Source organism: Macrotis lagotis, chromosome X, assembly GCF_037893015.1.
Source record: "Macrotis lagotis isolate mMagLag1 chromosome X, bilby.v1.9.chrom.fasta, whole genome shotgun sequence".
Taxonomy (NCBI): domain Eukaryota; kingdom Metazoa; phylum Chordata; class Mammalia; order Peramelemorphia; family Peramelidae; genus Macrotis; species Macrotis lagotis.
The window spans coordinates 168,092,151-168,114,773 of NC_133666.1; the positions used below are offsets into that span (position 1 = coordinate 168,092,151).

Here is a 22,623-nt window from a genome sequence, read left to right on the forward strand (position 1 = left end):
GGGAAAAAAAACCGTCCAGCCTCGCGCGCCGCCATTGGCTGGGCGGGCCGGAGCTCCGCCCCGGCCCCGCGGGGTGCGGCCCAAGCTGGCCCTGGGCGCCCGGGCCGGAGGCGGCCCCTGCGGCGGGCCCGCTCCTGAGACTGCTCATCCCAAAGTCCCGCCCGGGGGCGTCCCGGCGCGGCCCCCTCCCCGCGGCTGAGCTGGAAGCCCGCACCGCCTTGGATTCGGCAAGGCCCCACCAAGACCCCGTCTTTCCTTCTTCCCCAATGCCCTCTGAATGACTTGCTCCTTGTCCTGTCTGCAGCTTGCTCTGTGGCTGCCTTGTCTCTCCCAGTTCCATTGCAAGCTCCTCGAGGGCAGGGCCCTGTCACTTTGCACCTCACCAAACACATGATAATGCTTATTAAACGTATATTAAATTGATATTTCCCATATGTATACTTATAGACGTACATGCTGTCTGCCTGGGTTGGAACCCTAAACTAAGATCCCCAGTATCCAAAACATGCCTTGCCCATAGTAAGCACTAAATAAGAGCTTGTTTATTGAAAGTCCTCAAAGGAAACAAACCCTTGATAGATGCTTATTAAATGTATAGTAAATTGATATTTCCCATATGTATACTTATGGAGGTACATGCTGTCTGCCTGGGTTGGAACCCTAAACTAAGACCCCCAGTATCCAAAACATGCCTTGCCCATAGTAAGCACTAAATAAGAGCTTCTTTATTGAAAGTCCTCAAAGGAAACAAACCCTTGATAGATGCTTATTAAATGTATATTAAATTGATATTTCCCATATGTATACTTATGGAGGTACATGCTGTCTGCCTGGGTTGGAACCCTAAACTAAGACCCCCAGTATCCAAAACATGTCTTGCCCATAGTAAGCACTAAATAAAAGCTTGGTTATTGAACGTCCTCAAATCTCTTTAGTTCAGCAAAATTCCTATTATGCCCATTTTACAGATATGGAGACAAGCCCAGAGAGAACAAGTCCTTTTTATGCCGATTTTACAGATATGGAAACAAACCCTTGATAGATGCTTATTAAACGTGTATTAAATTGATATTTCCCATATGTATACTTATAGAGGTACATGCTGTCTGCCTGGGTTGGAACCCTAAACTAAGATCCCCAATATTTAAAACATGTCTTGCCCATAGTAAGTACTAAATAAGAGCTTTTTATTGAACATCCTCAAGTCTCATTAGTTCAGCAAAATCCTTATTTATGCCCTTTTTATAGATATGGAAACAAGACCAGAGAGAAAAGTGACCAAGATCAAATAGCAACCTTGTGGTTCTCAGTCTCTCTCTATCCGGCTCAAATATCTGTTGTGCTATGGGGCCTCACTACTAGTCCCTGGATTTCACTTGCCCACTTCTGACTTGGAGGGAATAGGTACTTAAGTGATTGAATTTGCCGGTCAGGGCTATACAATAGTGTCCCTGAATACCAAACATGTCCTTAGAGGCCTACAGATATGAAAGGTTGGAATCTTACCTCTGTGAGTCTTCATTCCCCACCCCTCCCTTCAGAAATCTTTTTCTTCTTCTCCTTTTTTCTCCTTTCCTCTTTTCTTCTCTTTTTCTCTCCACCCTTCTCTCCTCAGTTGACCTCCCTCTTCCTATCCTTTCCACTTTTCCCTTCTTCACTCCTCCCCTTCTACTTTCCTTTCCACCCTTCAGGTAATAGGGTTAAGTGTTCAAGTTCACACAACTAGGCAATTGTGTGTCTGAGTTCAAATTTGAACTCAGGTCCTCCTGACTCCAGGGCCAGTGCTCTATCGACTGCTTCACCTAGCTGCCCCATTACCCATATACTTTTGATGTTTACCAGATTTTAGGGGACATGTTAGGGTGGGGTGGGGGCTCTTCAGGGCTTCAACCTTACAAATGCTCATGGTAGGTCAGAGGACAGGAAGTAGGAAATTTTATCAGCCCTGATTTAGGCTGGGATTTGTCCTTAAAATATTTCAAAGTCTCTGCAAATCACTTAGAATACTTTCCATTGGCATCCCAGGGAAATCAGAAAGCTGCAAAAAGATCCAAATGCCTGAGAACAAGGATGACATTTGAGAAATTTCAATGGAGAAACTTTGTCTTCTGTTATGTTTATTCTCTCTCAATTGGGGAAGGGGTAGTGATAGGGAGAATGAAGACCATATACATCACTTTATGTTCCACCCCAGAAATCAGTAACCCCAGATTATTTTTATCTGAAAAAGGTCTGATGTATTACAGGCTCCTCCTTCAAAGGGTATCTGCTTGTTAATGTATAGCAACTCAAAGAATCCCATGGCATCACTGGAGAGAGATAGTTCACTGGTGAAGAGATCCTTCTCAGCACCCCTCAAACAACACTGGTGTATTGGGGGGGGTTCCTGGCTTGATAAAATGGGTTCTCTTCAAACAGCAACAAACCCCACCAAACTTTTCAACTCCAAGTCTATTTCTATAACTAACTTTCCACAGTCACCACTAGGGAGAGTTATAGAGGAGGATATATTAAGATTTTAATCTTCTTATCTTTTTCTTCTCCAAAAGTATTCCTTGCTCATCCTATCACCTGGAACACTTCACATCCAGTCATCACAAGAAAAAAACACTATTTTTTTTCCCAGAAGATTCAACTGTGTCTGAATATTCATGACCCCATTTGTTGTTTTATAGTTTTGGGGGTCTTTTTGGTAGAGATACTGAAGTGATATGTCATTTCTTTCTCTAGCTCATTTTACAGATAAGGAAACTAAGGAAAACAGTGATTTGCCCAGGGTCACACTGTTAAGAACTGTCAGAGGGCATATGTGAACTCAGGACTTCAGACTGATACTCTATTCACTGACCACATTACATGCCCTTACCCTAAAGTATAATACTTCTTGGGCAAGCCACTTAATCCCATTTCCCTTGCAAAAATCTAAAAAAAAAAAAAAAGTATAATACTTCCTATAGAAGGAGAAATTAAAGAAAGAGAATCATATGCGGAACTTCAAAATTATGACATTATTTGATTATCTTGGCACAGATTTAAAACATTAAATCTCTTCTAAATTCTTCCTATTGTCACTCCCCTGAATGAAAAGACATTCCTTTTAGCTCTAGCCACTGGAGCCAACTGCCCTTTCTTGCCTGTTCCCATTACTGCCTCTCCCAGGCCCCTGCTGGTTTCCCCTCAGATCCTCACATCTCTGGAGTAGCGGGGTCCTTAGTTCAATCAATAAGCATTTATTAAGAGCCTACTATGTATCCACTCCTGTGTTAGGCGGTGGGGATTCAATGCCAAAACAAGACAGTGAATGGACCCTTCACGATCAGTGCCTTAATGTTGGTTAGAAACAGCTCTATTCATAGTGATCTGAAGCCTGACTTGGCTTGTATCCCCAGGATTCTATAAAGAAATTCTCTGACTAACCTCTCTTCTAAGAATATAGCACCCTGGAGAGGGGGCCTTCTATCTCAACTTTTCTGAACCTCCCACAGTCACTAATGAGCATATTGGATGCTATTTAATTTCTTTCAGCACTAAGATTCTAATCAAAAATCTGAGTTTTCTTCACTTGTCCATCTAGATGAATTGAACTGACTTAATGTTATAAATTATTTCATTATCAACATTGCCATACTCATATGATGTTTTCTGATTTTGAGGAAGGGAGTATTTTGCTATAACTGGTCAGATGGGACAACTATCATAAACTTTCTGAGCTGGCAGCCAAGTCAAAATCCCTTAGGAATTTAGCTCGAAGATCAGTATCTCAGAACCAAGAGAATACATGAGAGCAAACTTAGGGTGTGAACCAGTATTTGGTTGTCTTTAGGGAAGTAAAAGGGTGACTCTAAAATCTGGTTTAATTTTTTTTCTGTAATAAACAATAAAAAAACCCCCACATTTTCATATACAAAGTAGAAGAGGTAATGTAATATATATATATATATGTATATATATCTAAAATAGAAATCTATTAAATGCAGCCTTTTCTTTTTAAAATAATATCTTCTAAATTTAACATATATTCAAAACTCTCCTTCTGAACTTACTTCTATTCTCTTCAATGCATTTTTTTTTTCAAGGCAATGGGGTTAAGTGGCTAGCCCAAGGCCACACAGCTAGGTCATTATTAAGTGACTGAGGGCAGATTGAACTCAGGTCCTCCTGACTCCAGGGCCAGTGCTCTATCCACTGTGCCACCTAGCCACTCTTCTTCTATGCATTTAAAAAAAATGCTTCAATGATCCTCTTGTTTTTACTTTTCTTTTTGAGAATACCATTACTAGCTCCCTTCCTCTCTATTTAAATCCTCCCTCTCAAAATAAAAAGATACAATCATAATAAATAAGCATTTGACTACATGTTTTCAAATATATGTTGTGTTCCCTTCTCTAAGACACTACATGGCCTACTTTTTCAAAAAGCTTGAGAGAGGCAATTTGTTCTTTAAGAATAAGATCAGGTTCTGTTCATTTCACTTTCCATCAGTTCTTGTAAGTCTTTCCAGGTTTTTTCTGAAAGCATCCTGCTCATCATTTCTTATAGCACAATAGTATTCCATCCCAAGGACAGCTAAGTGGCAAAGTGGATAAAGGAGTGGGCCTAGAGTTAGGAAGACCTGAATTCAGATTTGATCTCAGATATTTACTAGCTGTGTGACTGTGGGCAAGTTCACTTCACCTTAGTTTCTTCATCTGTAAAATGAGATGGAGAAGGAAATGGCACACTACTCTGGTCTAGAGATACTCAATAAGGGATCCTGAAGAGTTAGACACAGCTGAAACAATGGAACCAATAACAATTATAAACCACAACTTGTTCAGCCAGGCCCCAACTGTGAATAACATCTATTTTCAGAAATATGATGATCCAAAACAATTCTGAAGGACTTTTTTTTTCTGAAGGATTTATAACAAAAAATACTACTCACTCCAAGGAAAGACTACTAGTGTAGAATACAGATTGAAGCATACTTTTTTGCATTCTTCATTATACTTTTTTTTGGTTCTACAATATGGAAATGGTTAGCATGACTGCAGATGTATAATTTATATAAAATTGCTTCTCAAGGAGGGAGGGCAAAGATTTGAAAACTCAAAATAAAAATTTTACATAAAATTAAGAAAAAAATAAAAATGAAAATGAAAAACATTTAAAAGAAAGCAAGCATAGGAACTGAAATGTGTCAATAGACCTGGGTTCTAGCTGCATTTCTGCTACTGACTTCCTGTGAGACCCTCTCTGTGCCTTGGTTCCCTTGTCAAATAAATGAGAATAATATTCCCCTCTCTCAGATGACTGCAGTGAGGACAAGGGAAATAGATGTTGGATGAAGGATGAACAAATAAATACGTTTGTTGCTATATAGGAATTCGTGAACCAGAAGGGAGTTTGAGCCACTACTGATGTATATCTTCTTCCTTTGACCCAATAGAGATGAAAAGTACAATGTGTACCTATAATTGCTTGTCTGATGGAAACCACATTATGTCTTTTAGCTCTTCTAGATCAACCGTTTCCCCAGATTGTTTTTTTAGTTTATTTTCTTCTTTTTTTTTTCTTGCAAGGCAAATGGGGTTAAGTGGCTTGCCCAAGGCCACACAGCTAGGTAATTATTAAGTGTCTGAGACCGGATTTGAACCCAGGTACTCCTGACTCCAAGGCTGGTGGTGCTTTATCCACTGCATTGCCTAGCTGCCCCTTTCTTTTCCTTTCCCTAGATTGGAAGTGAAGTGAGTGAGAAGAATTCACTCATCTCCAGAGCTCAAGCTTATCAAGAGCCATCTAGATAAATGGACTAGGACTTGTGGTCCAGTAACTATTGATTATCAAGTGAGCTCTGGATCCTCAAAGAAGAGAAACCAGAGTTTGATTCCATTGAGCACAATCCAAATATCAACAAAGTATTTATGGGGTGAGTATATTCAATACATCCTGAATTGTGTTCCACAGGGATAGAAATGAAATGGGGATTAAAAATGAAATAGAAGGGGGCAGCTAGGTGGTGCAGTGGAAAAGAGCACCGGCCCTGGAGTCAGGAGTACCTGAGTTCAAATCTGCCCTCAGACACTAATAATTACCTAGCTGTGTGGCCTTGGGCAATCCACTTAACCTCTTTGCCTCGCAAAGAAAGAAAGAAATAGAAGAAAAAATCACTGCCCTCCAGAAACTTACAGATTAGTTAAGAAAACATACATGCAGTAAAAATGATACTTTATCAATAATTGAAAAAGATATATGATTTCCTTTATATGGGACACAGATTCTGCTGAACCAAAGGCAGACATTGTAATTCCTCATCACCATTCATTAGATATTTAAGGGGAGAAAAATTCCATCACTTGGTGGACAATATTCTGGTTTTGAACTTCTCCAAATTTAGCTAGGCTGGTCTTTGGATACACAGTTTGTAGCTCCCTTCATCACCAAGGCCTAATTTCATAGGAACGACAAGAACTTGCTTGTTCTTCTGTGGCACCTGGAACTCAGAATCATTAACATTAGTAGGCTGAGTGAAATCTTAGTGGAGGAATAAAACAATAAAAATGTGAAAAGAGGAACACAAAGGCAAATTTTTTTATCAAAATTTGATAAAAATCAAATGCCAAAATGTATCATAGAGAGAACCAAAGTCAGTCATTAAGACATTTATTAAGTGTTACTGTTAATCTATGTAAATACTAAAAATAATCTCTGACCTCAAAGAATTTATAGTCAAATGGAGGAGGAAACTTGCAAACAAATATCTACATAACAAACTTTCTACAGGATAAATAGGAAATGATTAACAGAAAGAAGGCTCTAGAACTAAAAGAAATTGAATCTTTCCAGTAAAAGATGGGACTTAAAGGGAATCCAGGGAGCTCAGCAGGAAGAGCAGGGACAAGAGCAAGAGTTATAAAAACAGCAGCTTAGAAATGGAAGAGACTTTTATGGATGAGATAAAACTTCCACCAATTCCTTATTTAGTTTTGTTTTATTTTTGAGACAGTCTCCCTATCTCTTACCCAGGTTTCTGACCTCGGCCCAACTTTCTGTTGGACCCTGTAGAGGAAGTTTGATGCCACTCACCCTTCCCCTGGGGTTAACCATATTGACTAAATTTACTAATTCTAGCACCCCAGTGTGTCACCTAACCCAACCAGCTCCTCAGTGTTACAGATGAAGTACCCAAAGCATAGACTAAAGTGACTTATCTAAGCTCACACAGGTAGTAGAGCTGGATTTCAAGGCCAGACCTTGGAACTCCAATTCTAGCACCATTCTGACCAGAACTAGTCTCTTACCCTCTCTTCTCCTACCCTCTCCAACTGTGGTCACTTCCCTGGCAATTCTCAGTTTATTTTTGAGGAAGTTGAATTAAAGCAACTGCTCTTTTTGGGAGTCTTTATTGACATTCTTAAAAATATTGAAGGGCCCCAAAAGAGCTTTATTTTATGTGAGTTTTATCTTCCAGCACTAGGAATTTAAGGTGAGAAAATTTAAATGTTTCTTTTTTTTCAAGAAAGATTTTATTTATTTTGAGTTTTACAATTTCCCCCATTCTTGCTTCTCTCCCCCCACCCCCCACAGAAGGCATTCTGTTAGTTGTTTACATTGGTTCCATGTTATACACTGATCTCAGCTGGATGTGTTGACAGAGAAATCAAATGTTTCTTAATTAAAATAATAAGTAAGATCTGTAGCTGAATTTTCCAAAACAAAAAACTCCCTGAGAAGACTGACATTATTTTACATATTTTTGCATAACCCTTTAACTTGTGGTTTACCTAGAAGACAGGAGGATTTTCATCAGCTCTGTCGTGAATGAGGCATGTTGGTTTGTTCTTCATATCTGAAGCAAATCCGGCCTCACACGAATAAGTAGTCGGGGAAGGGAGGCTCATTTTAGTAAATCACTAGCTTCTCAGTATGATTGATTTTAATAAATCGATAGCTTCGCAGTATGACTGTGAAGGTGCCGGATGGCGGTCTGAGAGCGCCGGCCCGGACCTCGGGGCGGCAGGTGGAGTTGGCGGGCGAGGCGGGGCGGGGCGGGGACGGGGCCAGCGTGCGGATCGGCCAGCGCAGGGCAGGGCTGCCCACCTGGGCTGGGCTGCGGAGGGCCGGCTGCCCGGGTTCCCGGAGTCGGCCCGCCGTCCGGGGTCTCCGCCACTCCGGGGCTTCCCGGGGGGCTGGAGGGGCCCCGCGAGTCCTCAGCCGGGCGCCACGTGCCGCGGCCGCGCCCCGGGGTCCGGCCCCCGGCGCCACGTGGTGGCCCACGCGGACTGGGCGGCCCGGCCCCTCTCCCGCGGCCCGGGCCGGGCTGTCACTCAAGGCGGAGGGCGGGGCGGGGCCACGCGGGCCGAGGCCCCGCCCCGCGCCCGCGCCCGCCCTTCCCCCCGAAGAGACTAACTTTTAGCGGGCACGGCGCCGGGGGCGGGCGCGGGGCGGCCCTGGCACTAACTTTGTTTCAGGATCCGGGCGAGGCGGGCTCGGGAGCGGTCGGGGCGCGCGGCGGCTGCTCGGCCCGGTCCATGGCGCGGCGCTGAGCGGCGGCGGCGGGGCACGGGCGCGGCGGGGCCGGCGGGCCCCCAGCTGCCGAGATGAGCGGCCTGGCCTTCGACGAGGCGGCCCTGGACCCCTCCCTGGGCCTGGGCGAGGCCAGCGACATCGACTCGGCGCTGCTCAGCGACATCGAAGGTGGGTCCGCACCCGGGCGGCCGTCGAGGGCGCGTGCGTGCGTGTTGACATCTGCGGCCGCGCGCGCTGCCGTCTGGGCCCCCCCCAGACCCGCTGTCCCCGAGGGCCCTGGAGCTCGTGACGTCAGCTTCGGCGCGAGGTTACTCCCGGTCATTCCCTGGGCGGCCGGGTTCCGCGGGGCGGGGCGGGGCGGGGCGGGGCCGAGGCTCCAGACTCCGCGCCCCGCCCCCACCCTGCCCTTTGGAGGTGCCCGGCCCCCGCCGTCCACGTGGACCTGGAAGATAAGCCTGGGGGGGCGGGGGGGGGGCTTGCCTCCCTGGGACCTTCTCCGGGCACCCGGAGGACGGCCCTGCCACTTGGTGGCCAGAAACCGAGGCCCGAAGCGGGACTCGGCCAAGGACCCGCGGGAGCAAGCCGGCCCTCTTACCTTTCCTTCCTAAATTGGGGGGCTGAGGCGTCGGGGTGCTATAGATGAGGGTGCAGGATGCTGGTGAGAGACCGCCCCTGTTCCAGAAGACTCATTCATTCATTCAACCGCAAGCTTTACGTAAGGTCTACAGCCTGAAAACGTCAGGGTACACAGCGTTCTGTGCATGGGGGGTGGCACGGAGAAACAGGTGAGGCCACACAGCATCAGTACCTAACTGCTAGGTGGAGGTCTGCGGTCAGCAAGAGCCAAGTTCGAATCCAGCCTCAGACTCTTATGAACTGGGTGACCCTGGGCAAGTCACTGAAATGCCCCAGTTTGTCATCTTCAAAATGAGTTGGAGAAGGAAATAGCCAACCACTCCACTACCTTTGCCAAGAAAACCCCAGCGGGGTCATGTAGAGAAGAGGAAACTGAACAATAGCTACAGTCCAGCCTCCCTGCTTCTTAATTAGATTAGAGAGGGCCTCATTCTCTTGGAGTTTATAGCCAAGGAAAGGATATACAGATATACTGACATCCCTGTCTGCCCATCTCTAATAATAACAATAGTCATTACATAGCTCCTACTATGTATCAGGCCAACTGGGATGATATTGGATCCTCACAGCATCCCTGCCTGCCCATTCTGTTATAATAACAGGAAACTAATAATAACAGTATTATTTATATAGCTCCTATTATGTATCAGGCCAAATAGTGTCTCCTAGGATCCTTACATCATCCCTGCCTGCCCACTCTGTTATAATAATAAAAGCTAATAATAACAATATTATTACTCCTACTATGTATCAGGTCAAATAGTATCTCATTGGATCCTCATAGCACCCCTGCCTACCCATTCTGTTGTAATAATAAATAAATAATAATTGCAATAGTACTTATATAGCTTCTACTATATTTCAGGCCAAATCACATCTCATTGGATCCTCACAGCTTCCCTGCCTGCCTATTCTGTTATTATAATAATTAATAATAGCAATAGTATTTGTATAGTTTCCACTGTGTACCAGGCCAAATGGTATCTCTTTGGCTGCTCACAGCAAGCCTTGGAAAGAGGGGCTTTTATTATTATACTCATTTTACAGATAGGAAAACTGAGACAAACAGGTAAATGAGTTGTCCAAAGTCACACAAACTAGTAAGTGTCTGTGGCTGAATTGAAACTCAGTTTTTCCTGATTGCAATCCCAGAGTTCTATCTATTGCAACACTAAGTTGCCTCTAGTTCTGTGTCCTGAAAATTCCTCAATGGACCCACCCAGCATGCTGGAGACCAGTGGAATGAACAAACCCATTAGTTATTCAAATAATAATATTTGACACTTCCCCCACTCTTCAGGAGTTTCTAATGGATCTGACAGGCTGTGAGGAGGCAGTGAAGATTTTTGAGTAGAGATGTGATATAATTATGTGGTATGGTGTCTTTTCCAACTCTTCCTGATGTCATTTGGGATTTTCTTGACAAAGATACTTCAACATTTTCCATTTCCTTTTCCAGTTTATTTTATAGATAAGAATTGAGGCAAACAGGGTAAAGTGATTTGGCCAGGGTCACACAGTTAGTGTCTGAAGCTGGATTAGAATTCAGGAAGAGGAATGCTCCATCTACTGAGCCACCTAGCTTCTCTAAGAATATAGCACTGGTATGAAGAATAGAAAGAAGATAAACTGATAACAGGAGTAGCTGAGAGGCTATTACAGTAATCAAGGTGAGAAGAGATGACAATTTGGTCTGGGATAGTGGCTGTGGAATTGAAGAGCTGAAGACAGATGATGAGAGAAGTTTATAGGAGGCAGAATGGACCAGAGTTGGAACTGGAATTTAAGGGATCTGAGAGCTCAACTGGTCAAGCCCTATATTTTACAAAAGAGGAAACTAAGGTCCAGAGACTTCATAACTTGTCTGAGGTCACCCAGGAAATTAGCAGAGCCAGGATTTCAACCAGAATTCTTTTTTTAAAAATCTATTTACTTATTTTTCCAGCTTCATGCAGAGATAATTTTCAACAATCATTTTTGGGTTTATTTTTTTGGCAAGGCAGTGGGGTTATGTGACTTGCCCAAGGTCACACAGTTAAGTATTATGTATCTGAAGCTGGATTTGAACTCAGGTCCTCCTGACTAAAGGGACAATACTCTATTCACTGGTTTTGAGCTTCACATTTTTCTTTCTCTCTCTCATCCCCCTGACAGAGAGCAATCTAATGTAGTTTATACATTATAACTATGTTAAACATATTACCATATTAATCATGTTGTGAAAGAAGAATCAGAACAAAAAAGAAAAAAAAACAGATGGGGGGAACATAATCCGTAAAACAAATTTAGAAAATTGAAAATAGTAAGGTTTTGGTCTACAATCAGACTCCATAGTTCCTTCTCTGATGTGGATGGTATTTTCTAACACAAGTCTTTTAGAATTCTCTTTGATTATTGTTCTGCTGAGATGAACAAGTCTATCATAGTTATCACACAATGTTGCTGTTAATGCATACAATGTTTTTCTGGTTCTGCTCACTTCACTCAACATCAGGAACCCAGGATTCTTGACTCTAAATATGGTGCGTTTTCTATTATCCCAGACAGCAGGAGAATGAGAGAAAGAAGAGTACAGTATGACTCTGAGGTTGTCACCACAGGTAGCAAGAACTGATGCCATGGACCAAACTAGAATAGTTGGGGGAGGAGCTGGTTTGAGGATAAGGATGACTTGTTGAGATAAAGTACTAGTGCTAGGTCAGTGACATAGTGTCTGCTTAATAAATTTCTATTGCTTGCTTACTTGATTGATTAACGTGAGAGTCATTGACATAGAGATTAAAGTTGAAACCATGGAGATGATGAAAGCATCCAGGAAGAGAGGAAAGGACTGAGGACTCAGTTCTGCACATTTAAGGAGGAACTGGCAAAAGGTATAGAGGAATGATTAGAGAGGTTTGTTTGGGAAGAAGTATGAGAACCTAACATCTCTGGAATCCAAGTGGGAAAAGAGAACATTTAGAAGAAGGGAGTGATCTACTGGGGCAAGGCTTGATAGGGTGGGAGAAAAAAATTAGGAAGATGTTAGATAACCTTGGAGAGGGGAGCTGCAAAATGGACAGAATGAAGCTGAATTTCAAAGGGGTTGAGCAATAAGTGGGTGGAGGGAAAGGGGAAGGCTAGAGAATGCGTTACTCCTTTAAAAGTTGGTCTTGGAGGAGAATATGAAAACCAGAAGATAGCCTGAGAGGATGTCAAGTTTCTGGGAAGGGCCCACTGGTGGGGGTGGGGGTGGGGCAGGGTGAATAGAATGGAGAAGAGATGGGTGTGACTTCTAGATTAGTCTCCTAGAAGTTGTTTGTTGATGAGGTAAACTCTAGATAAGATATGAAGGAAATTTTTATAAATCAGACATTCTTAAGTGTATAGAGAACACTTGATATTTGAAGGAATCCTGGGTGAGATTGTGTGATGAAAAAAAGTGAGGAGAAAAGAAAAAAGTGAAAAGAGGAGAAAGAAGAAAAGAAAGACATGAGGAGACAAAAGTTCTAGAGGTTCTCTACACTGAGATTTCTCAGTGACCTCCTTCAACTCTCTTGGGTTCCATTAATCCCTAGGTTGGTGACTCCCAGTTCCTAGGTCCAGGTTTAGTCTCTGCTAAGTTTCAGTCCTACATCACCTATGAGACATTTCCCTGTGGATATTCAGGATGTGTATTCAATTCAACCTGTTCAAAACCAGAATCATTATCTTTCTCCCCAAATTTCCCTATTTCTGTCAAAGGCTCCATCATTTTTCTAAGCCCACAAGTTCACAATTTTAATATTATCCTCAATGTCTCAATCTCATTCACCCCACATATCCACTCAGTTGCCAGATCTTGACTTTGATACTTCTAAAACATGTCTAGAATATATCCACTTCTCTTTTGTCATGCAGACAATATTTTATTTCAAGTTCCTATCCAGTGGTATTCAAGAGTCTGCTCTAATGGCTCATGAGAGCCAAGTAGTAGATTTACTGTGTGAACATTCACACTCTGGAATGCTAAAAAAATAAGTAAATGCTATAAATATAATAAATAGATTCCATAAATGTAATAATTGATAGCATGTAAGTAAATTATAAATATAAATAATATACAAAAATAAATTCTATAAATAAAATAAACAATATGCATATAAATATCATGAACATCTTATGATTCTATGAATCCATTGACAAGAAGAATAATTTGATGAAATTAATGTTATTCAGTCATTTCCAACCCTATCTCATTCTTCATGACCCCATTTGGGGTTTTCTTGACAAAGATATTGGAATGGTCTGCCATTTCCTTCACCAGTTCATTTTAAAGATAAGGAAACTGAGATAACCTTAAGTGACTTGTCCAGGGTCACACAACTTGTGAGCATCTGAAACTGGATTTGAACTCAGGAAGATGAATCTTCCTAACTCCAGACCTGGAACTCTATCCACTGTGCTACCATTTTATAATCTTATAAGCTTATCTAGCTTTTCACCTGAGTTTACAGAAAACAAGGGACAATTGTTTTAAATAGAGGTTATTACCTCTAGATAGCTAGAGAAAGGCAGTGGTGGCCTTGTACTATTTCCAATGAGTTTAAGCTACAGAGCTCAGCAACCCATTCATACCTGAGTGGGTAGGGTGGATGTTGAGGTGGAGAGAAGGTCTGGCTTTAACCTCTTGCCCAAGAGTTACCTTTACCTATTGACAGATTTTGTTTTGCTTTCAACTGCTTGGCTTGGCTGGAACCCAATGTGGGCAAACAATTCTGTAGGTTGATCCAAGGTGAGGAGGAGAATCAGTAGCAATCACTTCAGGGTGACTGACAGGGCTGCCCCTGCTTCAGAAGCCTTGCCATCCCACCAGGCCAAAGGGCCATCTGACTACTGATAATTTTTTCCAGGTTAAAGGATCTTTATATAGTCTCAGGCACACCAGTCCAGGGAATTTATCTCTTTCTCTTCCCTTTAGCTGCTCTTGGCTCTGGTGTTCAGAGGAGACATTGATGATCTCTCTTACCTTTGCTCCCAAATCAACTGGGTCATGGTAGGTCAGGATGCTTCCACGTTGTCATCCTGAAATCACTGAATGGTCACTTCAAGTAGCAATAATGGAACTTGGAAACCTGCGAAATTGTTCTGCCTATCCTGTGACTGAGTCAGAGATGATTTTACCATTTAGTTCTATTATACTATATTCTGTTGTTATTTAATCAGAAAACATTCTGATTAAAATTTAAGTTATGGACTCCCATTTCTTTTTTTATTGATATTTCATTTTTCCAATTCTATGTTATGAAAGTTTTTCAACATCCATCCATTTGCCTATTTATATTACACAATTTTCTTCTCTCCCTTCCCGCTTCCTCCTCTCAGCAGCGAACAGTCTAGTGAATATTGTACATGTACATTTGTGTTTGACATGTTTATATATATATATATATTAGTTCTTTTGTGTATGAGGAATTAGGACTAAAAGAAGAGAAAGAAAACCATGGGATAGGAAGAAAAATCATAAGAGAAATTTTATAAAAGTGACATAATGCTCAAATTCTAGGGTATTTTGTCCGTTCCCCACCCCCAACTTCATCTGGAGGTGGATGGCATTGTCCATAACAAGTCTCCCTTGGTTGTCCTAGGTCTCTGAACTGCAGAGTAGAGCTACATCCATCATAGTTGATCAATCCACAATGTTGTTAATGTGTGTAATGTTGGCTCTGCTTGCTTTGCTCAGTATTAATTCATGTAATTCTTTCCATGCTTTCTAGAGTCTGACCATTCATAGATCATGAATGATCCATATTATAGAGATCTACATTATAAATATTTATAGATATAATATACATATATTATATATGTATGTGTATATATATATGTATATATATGTATATATACATATATATATATATATATATATATATATATATATATATATATATATAACTGGAAATTGAGGGGATGCCCATCAATTGGGGAATGGCTTAACAAGTTATGATACATAAATACTATGGAATATTATCATTCTATAAGAAACCATAAATGGTCAGACTTTAGAGAAGCATGGAATGCCTTATGGGATCTGATGCTGAGTAAAAGGAATAGAGTCACGAGAACAATGTACACATCAACAACATTATGAGATGAACAAACATGATGGAAGCCAGTCCAGAGAGCTAGGACAGCTGTATTTGACTGGTTATGGACTATATTCTCCCCAACCAGAGGAAGAAAAACAAAACAAAACAAACACTTTATAAAAATTCTCTCTTATGTATCTCTTTCCCTTAATCCTAATTCTTCATGCCAAAAATTACTAATTTGTAAATATGTTTAGCAACATATGTATGTAAAATGTTAACGTGACTATTCCCTGCTGAGGGGAGGGGAGTGGGAAGGGAGGATGGAGGGAAATTTTATAACTTGGAAGTATGCATGTACAAATGGATGAAAATAAATTTAAAATAAAAAAAATAGATCAATAGAACTCTATAACTTGTTTCAACCATTCCCCAATTGATGGGCGTCCCCTTGATTTCCAATTCTTTGCCACTACAAAAGAATTGCTATGAGTATTTTGGAACATGTGAGACTTTTCCTATTTTTTTATGATGTCTTCTGGATATAGGCTTAGTTTTGGTATTGCTGCATCAAAGGGTGTGATCAGTTTTATTGCACTTTGGGCATATTGCTCTCCAGAATGATTGGATTAGTTCACAACTCCACCAATAATGCATTAATGTCCCAATCCTTCCACAACCTTTCCAACATTGATTGTTTTCCTTTTGTCATTTCAGTCAATCTGATAGATGTGAGATGGTACCTCATAGTTGTTTTAATTTGCATTTCTCTAATCAATAATGATTTGGAGCATTTTTTCATTTGATTATATATAGTTCTAATCTCTTCATTTGAAAAATGCCTCTTCATATTCTTTGTCCATTTATCAATTGAGGAATGATATGTAACCTTATAAATTTGATTCAATTCTCTATATATTTTAGAAATGAGACTTTTATCAGTACCCCTAGCTTTGAAAATTGTTTCCCAACTTTCTGTTTGTTTTCCTTCTAATCTTGGCAGCATTAGTTTTATTTGGGCGAAAACCTTTTGACTTAATGTAATCAAAATCCCATCTCTTTTTTATAGCATCTGATTGAGTCTTTGACCCATCTGTCTCACAAGTGGGTCGTGCACCACAATCTATCTAAAGTAGTCACCTGGGGCAGCTAGGTGGCGCAGTGGATAAAGCACCTGCCCTGGAGTCAGGAGTACCTGGGTTCAAATCTGGTCTCAGACACTCAATAATTACCTAGCTAGCTGTGTGGCCTTGGGCAAGCCACTTAACCCCATTTGCCTTGCAAAAACCTAAAACAAACAAAAAAAAAGATAACTTGATAAAAGTAAAACTATATCCTTTAAAAAAAATAAAATAAAGTAGTCACCAAAATATTTTGGGGTTACAACAGTTCCAAAGGACGCATGTAAAAATGCTGTCCACCTCTAGAGTGAGAACTGGTAAACTCTGAGTGTAGATCAAAGCATTTCGCTTTATTTTAATTTTTTTGTGCAGTATTTGTGAAAATATGTGTTTCATGAACACATATATATATATATAATAATATATATATAATATATATATATATATAATGGGTATTATATTTCTTGCCTTCCCATTGAGTGGGAAAGGAAGTGGAGAGAGAATTTGGAACTGAAAATAAAAATAATAAAATTAAATTAGATTATTTGATGCTAAAAAGAAAAGTAAATCAGTGTAGCAAACTAGAGAAGCAATAAAAAGAAGCAGTTGAGAATGGTAATCTAGTATTTCATAAATCCAAGAATATAAACTACCTTTTAAAAAATATTCATCAATTACTTATTTTTCCAGTTCTATGTAATGATAATTTTCAACATTCATTTTTGCAAGTTTTCTCCTTCCCATTCTAGGTTACTAAATAATTGGATAGAGGGCATACATGTACACATTTCCATATTATATAAACTTCCCTTTTAACAAGAACTCCTGGGAAAAAATGAAAAGCAGATTATCGGAAATTAAGCTCAGAAATTAGATATCTTACACCACATACAATAAGCTCGATGGATATCCAACTAAATATAAAAGATTATATTATAAAAGGTTATAAAAAATTAGATGAGAACAAAATCAATGTAACTGGCAATTATCTCTTACTAGAACAAGGGGTAGATAGAAGCATAAAAGATAAAATAAATTATAATCACAAAAGACAGAATTTTGTGTCCATTCAGTTAAAGCTATTGTATGAATAAAATCAATGAAAACAACAAAAACAAAACAGTTGAGGAGGGGAAATACTTGCATAAAATATAACTAAGGAAATTCTGTTGCCCAATATATACAAGGAATTGGCATACCATGACAATCCATTCCCTAAGAGGAAACTAATCAAAGGATATGAACAGTTTTCAAAAGATTTGAAAACTATAAATGACTCCATGAAAACATTCTGAGTTACTAAGTAGTAAGATTAAAAAAAATTATTTAATCAAGTTTTAAGCCTTGTCTCCATGCAAGTTGACAGAGATAAGATAGGGAAAAGTCAATGTTGGAAGAACCATAAAAAATTAACATATTGAAATGATTCAGTTGTTCTGGATTTCAGTATGAAATTTCCCTCAAAATGTGACTATACTGTCCATATTCTGGGATTTATTAATCCCACTGTTGCACATATACCTCAAGGAAGTCATAGTCACAAATAAAGGTTTGGTATATATCAAAATATCAACAGCAATAAGTCTCTGATAATGAAGAACTGGAAACAAAGTGAATACTCATTGACTTGGAAATGTCAGAGAAAACTTGTAGGAATATAATGGAATATTATTTTGCAGCAATAATTTGAATTTAGAGAAATGTAGGAAAACTTGTAAGAACCAATGTAGAATGAAATGAGCAAGTCTAAGAGATTAGTCTATACACTGACTATCCAGTGTACATGAAATTTGAATTTATAGTCTCTGACTAATGGGAAAAAAAAAATGGAGTTCCAGAGATGAGATTATGAGGTATGTGCTTCTTTCCTCATGGCAAGGAAGTACACTGAACATTCTACACATTCTCAGTCTTGGTCTCTTTCTATTCTATTTTCATGCAGTTTTTTTTTTCTCTGTTACAAGGAAGAGTTCAGACTGGGGTGGGTAAAACCTGTGATAAAAAGACAAAAGGCAACCATAAAACTTGAGAGAAACTCAGCACCAACAAATGTAGGTTATATTTTTAAAGGTGACTAAGTATTGATGGTTAAGGGCAAATCCATCCCTGAGACTCAAATAGAATGATAATCTCTCTTTTTTTTTTGAAAGATAATCTCTTAATTTTTTCCCCCCACATTCACTTCTCCTCACTTTGGGATCAGTTGGATGAAAATGGATTGTAGCTTTGACCCTGCCACCCACAAAAGCAATGTTTTAATATGGGAACTCTTCCTGGTTATGCATTTGCTTTCTGATATGTTATTGCTTTGTATTAAGTTTAATTTTTCAAGGTCTGTGACAATGAGATTTAAAGTTCCTTAAGGGCCAGGACCTCTTTTATTTTTCTCTTTGTGTCCTTAGCAGCTAGAATAAGTCTCTAATATTCAATTGGTCATTAATAAGTGCTGGTTGAATTGAATTCCAGCCCCAAATCTTTACTAGCTATGTGATTCTGGGCAAGGTATTTAACCCTGTTTGCCTTAGTTTCTTCATCTGTAAAACTCAATGGGAAGGAACAGGTGTCTTTGCCACAAAAACCCCAAATATGGTCATGAAAAGTCAGACACAATGATCAACAACATAACAAGAGTATCTAGGAGAGGGAGACTGAGAAGGCTGCAAGAGAGCAAAATGACCATGGTCATTGTTCTCTTCTTTAGACATATTTGTGACAGTGGATTCCAAATCCTAGACTTGGAATCCTCCAGTGAGTTGAGTGAGAAAAGCTAAATTTACAATTCAGTTCCACAACTTTAAACACCTGCTAAGTGTTGGGTATACTAAGATTAGCAGAACAAAACAGTTCCCGTCCTGAAAAAAGGTTATATACTAGGAGTATACAGCATGATAGGAATTGGAACTGGTTTTTTGATTCCATTGGTCTAGGGAACTCTTAAGTGAGAAAAATCCCTTTACCAGCGCATATCAGCACATTCTTTCCATCTTAAGTCACAGAGGTTAAGTGATTTACCTAGACTCACATAGCAGGTGCTTCTCAGAGTTGAGAACTAATTTTTCCTGGATTGATTCTTTTCTTCATTTAATATGGCATTTTTCTTCATATATATATATATATATATATATACATATATATATGTAAATTTTAAAAATACTTCAAAATAATTTCAAGACAAGGATAAGTAGATGATGCATTGAAAACCTGAAAACTCAGGAAAACCTGAGTTCAAATATGGCCTCTGACACATACTAAGATGTTGGACAAGTCATTTAACCCTGTTTATCTCAGTTTCCTCATCTGTAAAATGATCTGGAAAAGGAAATGGCAAGTCACTCCAATATTTTTGCCAAGAAAAATCACAAATGGAATTTCTGAAAAGACTGAAGAGCAAAAATTTTATGGTGGGGGAATCCATGAAGGAGGGGTCAGAAAGAAAAGAACAAAACCCAAGTTTTGGTCCCTTTGAGATGGAATTTCCTTTGTTTTTCAGTTTTCAGCTCTTTCCTCTCTTCTGTTTTTTTTACTCCCTAGCTGTATCTCATTCTTAGAAATGAATTTTATGCATTGTTAAACCTTATTGAGGCTCGAGGTCTTACACCTCTTCTGACAGTTCATGCTTTCAAAGGTCACGACTTTATTAGGCATTGCCAAGGACTTTCTACTACTTCTTTGTCCCAGATTCTGGGCATAGGCCTTTTTTAATCACTGATCAAGAGAATGGGCTCTTACTTTTTTCCCCCATTTTTTATTCTCATATTTTTTCTGGTTTATGCTTTTAGGTTCTTAACAAAGTAACATTAAAAAACTAAGATTCTTCTCAGATTACAGTTGTGTCATACAGTCATTTTTAGTTATATATTTATATAGGTTTCATTTCAAAAGCTGTGTTTCTTAAAGGCTTGGTCTATATTTTGCTTTTGGGGTGGTTGTAAGGTATTTGGGGGGTTAAGTGACTTGTCCAGGGTCATGTAGTTGGATTTGAACTCAGGTCCTAATAATGCCAGGATTGGTGCTCTATCTACTGAGGCACCTACCTGCCCCCACCCCAGATTTTGAAATAACTCTGAGCCAGACTAGTATACCAATTTGAGTAACTAGAAATTTCACTTTTCCTCACAAAGTCCTTTGTTTTACTATCAATAACAGATAATTGCAGGGTTCAACTTAATTTACCAACAAGGAAGGAGTAAAGGAAGAGGCAATCAAATAACAAAGTAACCAAATTAAACAATATTTCTAATCATACCCTGCATATCAATTATCAACTTTTATCATTAAATTAAATTCAAAATATGTTTTCTTATGATCTTATCACATCTCTATCTAAGTCATCCAAGTGCAAAGCCATTCTCTTTGACTGACTTTGTACACTTTCATCATTCATCACCATCATGGAATCTCTGTTGCTTTGTGTTAAAACTGCCTAAATTTATGGGATTTATTAGATAATCTCCCTATTCCTTTTTTTGGGGGGGGGCTTTTTGCAAGGCAAATGGGGTTAAGTGACTTGCCCAAGGCCACACAGCTAGGTAATTATTAAGTGTCTAAGGCCAGATTTGAACCCAGGTACTCCTGACTCCAGGGCCGGTGCACCACCTAGCTGTCCCTCCCTATTCCCTTTTTCTGCCAATTTATTCAAATGCCTAGGACCCATTCCCCCTGCTGAAACAGCTATCAGGTGGTTGTAGATGGACTTTAACTTAAGGGAGATTAGTTCCAACCAGCTGCACTTGATTGTTTATCAGATTCTTTCTATGATAGTTGACCACTCCCTGGATTGGGGCAGAGGTAATACTTGTCACTTGGAGCCTAGCCGCCGCCCCCCCCCCCCCCTTTGATTCCTTCATTTTCCTCTTTCAGAAAATGAGAGAACAGGATAAAGCTGGGGAGCCCTGTTAACAGTACTGTTTAAAAAAACATTTCTTTCAGTTGTGTCCTTGATATACACTGTTAGTCTCAGTTCAATATTGAGTGCCTTCTGTGTGCATAACATTGTTTTTACTTTCCTGTCTCCAACTTTCCTAATGTACAATCTTTCTATTTCTCCTGTCTTTTTCAATTTTCTCCCTCTTTCTATCCTTTTTAGCTTTCTGTCTTTCCAATGTACATATGAATTTTCTGTCTTGAAAACATCATCATCATCATCACTAGAATTTTAGTGCTTTTAGGTTTTACAAAGGACTTTAAATGTTATCTCATTTAATCCTCACCTTAACTTTGGTAGGTACATGTTATTATTATTATTCCTACTTTGCAGATTAATAATATTAATAGTTACTAGGTATTAATTAGCACTAGCTATATGATCCTGTACAAGTCACATAATTTTTGTTTGCCTGTTTCCAAAACTGTAAAATGGGGATAGCAGCACCTGCAAGACAATGCCCCAGAATCGTTTTAATTTTTATTGGTGAATTGGACCATTTTTTTTCATGGTTGCCATTGCTTTGGTTATAATCTTTTTTAAGTTGCCTGTTCATACACTTCCAATTATATAGTGGGAAATGGCTTATTCTTTTTTTTTTAATAGTTTTTGCAAGGCAATGGGGTTAAGTGGCTTGCCCAAGGCCACACAGCTAAGTAATTATTAAGTGTTTGAGGTCGGATTTGAACTCAGGTACTCCTGACCCCATAACTGGTGCTCTATCCACTGTGCTACCTAGCCGCCCCTCTTATTCTTTATTTTTATAACTGTGTCAGTTTTTTATATATCTTAGATATTATACTCTTTCCAAAGAAATTTACTATGAATATGATTTACAAATTGTTTTCCTCCTGTTTCTAATTGAACTTTATTTTTGCTTTTGCACAAGCCTATCAAGTCTATATAAATCAGAATTGTTTATTTTATCTTTTATCATAAAATGTTAATAATTTCCTCCTTTGATTTTTTTTTTGCAATCTCTTTCCTAATATTTTATTTAATGTTTTTGCAGTAACATTCATTAGAGATTTTGGACTGTAATTTTCTCTCTGCTTTATTTCTCTCATATTTGGTTGTAAGATCTTTGTTTCATTAAAATATAAATTTGGTAAGATCTTATCTTTACTCATTTTTTCTAATAATTCATATAGCATTAGACTTTATTTCTCTTTCTTTTATAGAATTTACTAGTACTTTTTTTGGACTTGGAGGTTTTTTGGGGGGAGAATTCAATTGTTTTTTCTGAGATTGGGTTGTTTATAAGTATTCACCTATTTCTTTTAAAATATTAGCTTTGTTCTCAGTCCTTTTTTTTAGGTTTTTTTTTTTTGCAAGTCAGTGGGATTAAGTGGCTTGCCCAATGCCACACAGCTAGGTAATTATTAAGTGT

General features: G+C 39.4%; 1 protein-coding gene across 2 annotated transcripts in view; it reads left to right on the top strand.

The window, feature by feature from the left end:
• The first annotated feature begins 8,417 nt into the window (after window positions 1-8,417).
• SREBF1 (sterol regulatory element binding transcription factor 1) overlaps window positions 8,418-22,623 on the top strand; it is a 61,892-nt gene continuing 47,686 nt past the window's right edge. For both annotated transcript variants that reach the window (XM_074208587.1, XM_074208586.1), the window contains exon 1: window positions 8,418-8,676. In XM_074208587.1, the coding sequence (XP_074064688.1) occupies window positions 8,580-8,676 (97 nt within the window). In that variant the 5' untranslated portion in view covers window positions 8,418-8,579. The remainder of the gene's footprint in view (window positions 8,677-22,623) is intronic.